Source organism: Nelumbo lutea, chromosome 2 (assembly GCF_056320005.1).
Source record: "Nelumbo lutea isolate HS-2025 chromosome 2, American lotus-T2T, whole genome shotgun sequence".
NCBI classification, from domain to species: Eukaryota; Viridiplantae; Streptophyta; class Magnoliopsida; order Proteales; family Nelumbonaceae; genus Nelumbo; species Nelumbo lutea.
Window position 1 is genome coordinate 27,074,868 of NC_142685.1, and position 8,356 is coordinate 27,083,223.

General features: G+C 37.3%; 1 protein-coding gene across 1 annotated transcript; it reads right to left on the bottom strand.

Moving 5' to 3' along the window:
• Nucleotides 1–1,448: 1,448 nt before the first annotated feature.
• Nucleotides 1,449–8,112, bottom strand: LOC148869404 (eukaryotic translation initiation factor NCBP-like). The gene is made up of 6 exons (XM_088968916.1): nucleotides 7,668–8,112; nucleotides 3,562–3,657; nucleotides 3,292–3,396; nucleotides 2,998–3,075; nucleotides 1,912–2,031; nucleotides 1,449–1,809 (listed from the first exon to the last, which is right to left on the bottom strand). Exons 1-6 carry the CDS (start codon nucleotides 7,815–7,817, stop codon nucleotides 1,678–1,680), a joined length of 681 nt encoding a protein of 226 aa, XP_088825042.1. The 5' UTR covers nucleotides 7,818–8,112; the 3' UTR covers nucleotides 1,449–1,677.
• Between the last annotated feature and the right edge of the window lie 244 nt (nucleotides 8,113–8,356).

The following is an 8,356-nucleotide window of genomic DNA, read 5'->3' on the forward strand; positions in this document are numbered from 1 at the left end:
AATGAATGGATAAAGAATGGTTCACCTTGATCTCATTGTCCACTTTATCAAAAGTGCACAAAGGTCAAGTTGGGATTGAACTCAAACCTCCCCTATTAACAGAAATACCACATATAGGCAATGTTAAAAATGAAAAACAGTGTTCAGTGTACATTTGCAACAAAGGCATAGTCATATTTTCTTAAGGCAATGGCTAATTTCATTAAGAATGCTTAGAATCTCAAATACAATCCATGAGACTACAATCAGCAATAATAGACAAAAAAAAAAAAGAAAAAAAAAAAAGATAAACCCAAACCAAATTGTTGATAAAGAATCAAATCCTGAGCATGGGAGAAAATCTTGTAAGAACTCTGCAAACGACGCAAAAAGATGGAAACACCAATAAATGAGGACCAACTTCCAACATAGTCAAAACTCAGCAAGGAGCTCCTGAAAACGGGGATACACAGAAAAAATATTGCCAGTCACCCCCTTCCATGGCAATCACAACTAAAACTTCAGACTTGATAGGTGAAAAGGAGAATGCCAATCATTGTCTCACCCAGGCTTGGACGTGACAGGCATCTTGCAAATGTAAAATCCATCCCAAAGGAAAATTTAATTAAAATAGTTGGCAAACCGTCCCTAGGCATGAGGCAAGAAAAAGGCCACCTCCCCACTAAGTGATGGTGGTCCGAAAAAAGTGTGAGAAAGGGCTCCTCTGATAATTGAAAGGATGGATAATGTCAGAGACTGAACGGAAAAGATTAGAATGCGTTAAAAAAATTTATGCCAGAACAAAGAATATTCCTTTTCACGGAAGAACAACTCACTAGAATAAACCACACCAGAATGCATCCCATGGAAGAAGATACTCCCAAATATAATGTCATCAATAAAAGCATCCACATATATCTCCCTGGAACAGACGTCACCATACAGATCGATGTTAGTAATGACATCTTCAACCGTTTTGAAATCAAAGTCATTGAAGAATAAGTCGTAGAGGAAGAACCACTTCTTAGAACAAAGATGGAGTCATCGTATCCAATCCATGCATGGAGAAACCAATGGAAAAAGACAACAATCAACTAACCAAAGAAACACAAAAAAAAGAAAATCTCCACCATGTCCAACAAAAACCTGTTACAACAGAGGAAAAACTCTCGCATTTGCGAGAGGAAGACTCGCATCAAGCGATGCAAGAGGGATACTCGCATCAGGCGATGCACGAGGGAGACCCCTCCTAGACAGGGAGGGGTTTTGAATCGACTTGATTTCTCTCTCTCTCTCACACACACACACAAGTTCACTTTCGCTCTCCTATGACTTACAGTTTAGAAGACGTCATAATTTCAATATCTATGTACATAACGGGTATGTTTGCATATTCATTTAAAACGTGAAGGGAAGTTTTTTGCGGAGGTAGAAGTACATGGGGGAGGATTTTAAGTAAAAGGCAAGAATTATAACCGATCACTTTGTAACTACTCAGTTATTAAGCCTCAATACTAAATCAAATGACTGGTCATCAGGTCAAGATGAATTTATTGTCACTAAACTAAATGGACTTAGCACAAAGTGGAGATGGTATCAAATGAACCACCAGCAAAACGTTTTAAGATTATAAAGTATAAACATTGTGAAGAAAGCTGTCATCCTGTTGTTATATGAACTGCCATTACCCAGTTATCCCTATCCTCTCAACCATGTGTTTCTGTATGATGAATTGTCACGTAAAGATGCATCATGGGCCTTGTATTCCATTACATAGCTATGGGGAAGCTTTAACTGTCTTTTGATTGCATCCCTTAAAGCCATCACAGCCTGAAAAGACAAGGAAAGACAAGATTTTACATTTTAAAACCAAACTCCAATGCTTGTCATATACCAGTCCAGAGCCAGCAATAGCACTTTCGTATTACTCACCTGGTGATCAGATGCATTCCGATTCCAGACACTCAAAATGTCCTCATTGAAGCGAACACTTAACACTACACCACATATGTTGTCCCCATAATCAAGTTGATCTCCGACCAATGCTAGAACCTAAGCAGACATCCCAATAGAATGTTGTCAGCACCAATTTCATAACTACATGAAAAAGAAAACAGACATCAATAACAAAAAGGTCAAATTTTCAGGTGCTGGAGTTTGTGAAACTACTACTGTTCAAACAGCAATTCTATTAGCACACAATAGTGGGAAGTACCGCCATCAAAGAAAAAACAATACAGACATTATTACTTCAAATTATCATCAGATGCTGAGCAATAAAGACAAAAATCTATAGTATGGTATTTATACATCATGCAATTGAGGAAAATAACCAAAGGGAGCATAATTACAAATTTACAACCATAAAATCTATAATAAGCCCCAATTTACTTCCATTAAATTTTCAATTTATTGTTAGAACATATGCATAACATGATTTTGACTGTACCTATATCCCATCTTAAAGGGGATATTGAGTTCTCACAGAATCTTGAAGATTACCTTCTTGCTACCAGCCTAAATTTGCAGGTAGTTACAAGTAAAACACTAATAAGGTTAAACCTATAAACCTATCAGATTCTCAAGGAACACACTAACTTGCTGATAATGAAATTAATTGTTTAAAACCAACTTGCCTTTTTTTTTCTACTCTTTTCCACCTATGAGAGGAAATGAAAAGGGCAACCTTCACGCTAATTAAAGTGCTAGATCATATGGTTATATTTGCTAAATGAGCAGTTGTTTTTCTTGGACAAGGATCCTATTGCTTGGCACCAAACCACAGTTTTCAGGAAGAATACATTCTTCTAACATGATAAAATTAATAATTCCTGACTACTGCATGGGAACAAGTTCATCTCCCTGTAATTTTTACTCTTGAAATTTTAAATCATTATCATACTTGGATTGCTAGGATAGTTGGACATCAATAACAGTCAAGGTGCTGCCTAAACTAGCTTTAGGTACTTCACCACAAACGGCCTTTGAAATAAACAACACATCAGAATTTCATCTTACCAGATCTTCCCAGAAGCGACCAGAGGCTGCCTTTTTGAATCGTATTATCCACTTTCCACCACTGCAGTTAGCAGCATCCTAACCACATAGTAATTTTCAAGTTGTTCAATATTGAAAAGAGTATAATTCAAATAATCTCAACAACAATTGATGCAGCATCTTTTAAGGAGGGAAACAAATAATATTGATGAAGCATCATTTGTGAGATCTTCAAGTTGAACAATTCAAGAATAACAACAAACGTTATGATTGGAGAGAAAAATAAAATGGCATGGCCGGGTTTTAAATTCTTACCTCCCACAGAGGGCGGATACCTTCCTTGAATAGATGCAAGTCAGTTGGACTTGGCAAAGAAGAAGGACGAGCCAGATGACAGTAACAAACCCAAAAACCTTCAACCTAGAAATAGTATATCCGTTTGTCAGCAGGAATATGTGTTAAAAGCTTATATTTTCAATTAGTGATAGCTAGATCCACATGGTGAACCAAGAGGAAAAATCACTTGCATTAAGGGTAGATAGTGACCACATCATACCCCCATTGATGCTTCAACAAGGAACTTACCGTACTGAACTCCACAATTTTCTTTATGTTGTCCTCATATGATGTTTGGGACCGAACTCCAGGTGTCCGACGTGTATACCAAAATACAAACTTGTGCTGAAATTTTACACAATTAGAATAGAATAGTGAGATCAGTTAAAAAAAAAGAATTATACACAATAAAGAAAAATATAGAAGTAATCCAAAATATAAACAATGAAGGGCACAACACAAGCCCATCAGTACTTAGTTGTTGATCTCCACCACCCTTGAGTTGGATTGAACTTAATTTCAATGGTTGTAGTTTGCGTAATCCAGGAGCATCAGGTGTGGGGGGAACTGGGAAGTTCTTGGAAACCAGGAGGGTGCGATTATGACCATCTACTCAAGGCCTATGAGTCAAGAAAATTCAGTGAAAGCAGAATTAAGGGCTCTGTTACATGGACTAAGATTAGGGTGATTTTTCAACATTACAATTCTGAACTGTCATCAGATGGTTAAGGCAAACAAGGTTCAAAATTTTGACACAATACACCCTGTATCAGACATATTGTATCGTATCGGTGGGTTCGGTGGGTGTCCAATACTCAAAATACAAGGGCTTTGGCCTTTTGATCCATTTCAGGATCATGGTGCTACAGGCACAACATAAGAGAGATTAGAACTCTGGCAAGGAAGATGAATGCAAGATTCACATGGATTCATGGATCAGCCAATGGCGCTGCTGATTCTCTTGCAAGACAAGGGATGAACAGATATCAAATGTTATGGGGAACCATCCAAGGGACATACTAGTAATAGGGGGCAACAATGTAAGGACTATTAGTAATCTGGGATACATATTCTCAACAAATTGTACATAAGTTCTTTTTTTTAACAAAGTAATAAATCAATTTCTATGTTATCCATCAAAAAAAGGGCACAACACATCTTCAGCACAATTTTCTAGTGAAAATTATCACCAGTACAAAAAGGTACACATTAGTAAATACATAAAGGGATGTGAAAACTGAGGTTCATCAAGAAAAAGGAGAATAAGAAAAACCCTCAACCGAGGTCACTAAAGGCTAATAGAGCATGAGAATTCCCAGTATTGCCCACAAAAACATGCCTACCTTCTACATGCAGAAAGGGATGTGAAAACTGTAGCTATGGAAGAATAAAGTAAATAGGGAGAAAGACAACAGACATAATGAATGACCTTAACAAATTACTCTTCCATCCAACTTAAAAAAAAAACTCTTCCATCCCTCTTACCTCATGTCTGTTGAATATCCAGAGTTCCAGACTTCTTAATGTGTCACAGAATTGGTATTTGTGTTCTAAACCATTTAAAAGAACATTGGCAGCACAGAACTATAGAGGAGAACCCAAAAACAAAGCTTCCAAAAGATGCTACTAGCTTAATAGCATATCCTTGTGAAAGTACACCATAAAGCATGAAATGAGATAAGAAAACCAAGAAGTCTTTGAGAGGTGCAATAAAGCCTCAAAATCTAACAAGTCTTGCACTGGTTGAGATACAAGTGTTATATTTGATTTTGACCAGGGTTCACACCTGCTAATAAACCAAAAGTTTATAAAATTCATTAGAAGCTTATTATTTCTGAATTTTCTCCTATAATAGTACTTATCTTTCTATCCATCCTTTACACTGTTTTGCCAGGTTATAATAACTCAGATACCCTACAGCCTTGCCATATGTATTGGACACTTCAATTTTTAGTCTAAATTGCATGTCTGACACCTTGTTTAGCAGTGCCCTTGCAGTATCTGGGTATTGTAATTGCTAGGCAACTCAAAAAAGAGAGTCTAGGCATATTGAAACTTGGTTACCAGCTGACACTTAGCATGACACTTTTAGTAGCATCTCAATGACTCTGCATGCTGAAGTAAGCAAGAACCTTGATGCTTAGCACATGCAAACAATATATCATTAGATAAGTCATGTCCAATAATTACTCAACTAAACCTTGGCCCAACCATGTTTTTTCGATCAATTTTAAAATTTTTGAGATTACCAAATATATATATATATATATATATATATATATATATATATACCTTGGCCCAACCATATGGGATCAGCTACATGATTCCTCTTGCACCATTCCATTCCATCTTGTTAAACACCAAATCTGTTGGTAAATTATGGATGATTGGGCTCTCAAATCATTTCTCACTACTTCAACCCATCCTTTTTGGCCTTCCCCTAGCTCTTCTAGACACTTCCAACTTGTAACAGATCATTTCTTCTCACTAGTGCTGTCGATAAACTTCCCTACCATGACCAATCCTATCTTAATCAACTTTCAATCAGTTTATCACCTAGGCTCCTAGAAATATGTTCATTTCCAATCCTATCTTCTCTAGTTTTCCCACTCATCCTGTCATCCATCTCAATACTCACATTTCTGCTACACTCATTTTTTGGGCATGTTATTTCTTGACTAACCAACAAACTAATTCATACAACACTGCTGGCCTCATGACCACTATGTGGTATTCTCTTGTCACATAGGATTCCAAATGCACCCCTCCATTTTGCCATCCAACTCTAACTCTATGGGAGACTTCCTCCTTAGTAAAAATAAAGTAATCATTGGGCATTACTAAATATTTGTGACATGTCCTCATACCATGGTTTTGGAGGTTTCATGCAGACAACCATGTACATCCAAATGGTGGGTACTCATAGCATGTATCAAGTAATACTACCTTTATCTATCTTATTTCTCCTCAAGAAGTGTTACAGTGAGGGTGCCTTTCTATAAGAGATACGAAAAGCCCTCTCAACTGTAATTTATAGTACATACGGTGGTTCAGGACAACTCTGCCAGTGTGGGCTTGTTTTACACCACCAGTCCCAAGCCCAGATAAAGGAGGAAGGTTGTGTTAGGTTGGTAGCCAGCATATAACTTTTTGCCAAACTCTTGTGGTCATGGATCCTAAATTGTCTTTTCATGCTCATGAATAAGAATGGAATAGTTAAGCAGAATTCGTGTAGTCATCCCATATGGTTGGGATAAGGTTTAGATGATATGATGATGATGTGGTGATTTGGGACCCAGAACCTAATTAGTCTTGCTTCAGAAATTAACAAAATGATTAGTAACATCAGATAGCATAAGCTATAAATTAATTTTTGGAACTCTGATAGTATCTTTACACACAAATACACAGTTATAGAGTTGGGACCATCTAATCAATCTATTACTGATCTTTCTTATGTATTACTTATTAATCACTCCCATCATGCACAGACGGATTTGTTCCAATAACCCTCAAAACCAGAAAAGAAATTCGAAAGTTTCAATTTATGACACTGAATACAGGATTCCAACTTCACAGAAAATTGTCTCTTTGTTTATGTTCTTTTTTCATCTCATTTTTGTAATTGTTTTGTTCAAACACACTCTTATTCTAAATGCTGCAAACCACCTCAACCTAATAAACTCTTAAACATAAGTAGAAAAGATCAAAAGACCATTATTATGTATTATACTCAAAAGTCCTAAATCCTGATGAATATAAATTTGCCTTCCCAGACTGCCAATCTGCACTGATTGTGGAAACTTCTTTAGCCAATGTCTTCCAGTCTTCTTCAACAAAAAAGTGAAAATGCCTTGAGCGGATAGTACTTATAAACAGTGTGCTTAAAGTTCCTTAAAAAACACTATTCGTCTACATCTGCAGGCGCTTCTCTGATTCACCTAATAGCATATTTTTTTCCCAAAAAATCTACGTAGATAAACTAGTCTACTAACCTCCAGGAGAAAGTGCACACGAGGACTATCAGAGAGAGAGAACACAATGAATGTTCTGAAAAATGTAAAGGTACAAGAAGTCAGAATATTAAACTAGGAATCAGAAACTAGCTTACTCAGGGGTAGAACAGGTCAAATCTGGAGGCCTATCCATATGATGATGTTCATGAAAGTTTTATAAACGTTTTCAGAATTTTCAAAAAACCATGTCAAAATGTACATAAGGAAATTCATTCCAAACCAAAAACAATTAAATAAATAAATAATAACAGAAACAACTCCTGGAGCCCTAGATTCGTAGTCCCGAAGAGAAATGGCATAAATTTGAACGAAAGCAATTGTGTGGAGATAGAAAAAGACCTTTAAAGGATGAAAACCGGCTTTGAGTTCGCGTGCTTGCCTTTCTCGCTCTTCTGCTTCTTTTTCAGAAGCGGCCAATGCATCCACAAGTGTCTGACTCTGAGGATTCGAACCCTTTATCTCCGCTTCCTTCTTCTCTGAAATCTCCATTGGCCTTTTCACCGGATCTTTATCCCAACAACCCTAAAAACCTAGCCTCTTCTTTTCCCCGCCGATGAAGAAGAAGAAGAAGAAGAGGAAGAAGAAGAGAAGAAAGAAAAGGAGCTTCCGTTCCGAGCTTAAAGAAGAACGAGTCGAACTCGGCGTCAGTAGCGAGTTTTTTCGGGTGAGATAGGTGTCAGACTGTCGATGCAGCGCGTATTGCTTTTTATCTTTCCTGAATCCTGACCAATGTTCCCATGCCACATGCCCAATCCATCGGCGCTACATCATACCGTTTGTTGATAATTTTCTCTAGACATCGTTAATGATTATATTACATTGACCTTCAACAATTGAACAGATGGGGTTTATCCCATTGGGTTATCCAATCGTCAGTACATCTGCTCCTCACACTTTGACGCCTCACACTCACATCCTATCATGCAATGGGAACATCTCCAATACTTATTAGTTATTATTCAAGGGAGATGTTCCCAATGCACGGTGGATGTGCCTATGAGGCGAGCAGATCCCATCACTTTAACGGT

Coding starts and splice junctions, on each gene's coding strand:
- LOC148869404 (XM_088968916.1), bottom strand. CDS start 7,817: ATGGAGATTTCAGAGAAGAAGGAAGCGGAGATAAAGGGTTCGAATCCT. Junction 3,397..3,561: donor AAATTGTGGAGTTCAGTACG/GTAAGTTCCTTG, acceptor TACTATTTCTAG/GTTGAAGGTTTTTGGGTTTG. Junction 3,076..3,291: donor GTATCCGCCCTCTGTGGGAG/GTAAGAATTTAA, acceptor CTATGTGGTTAG/GATGCTGCTAACTGCAGTGG.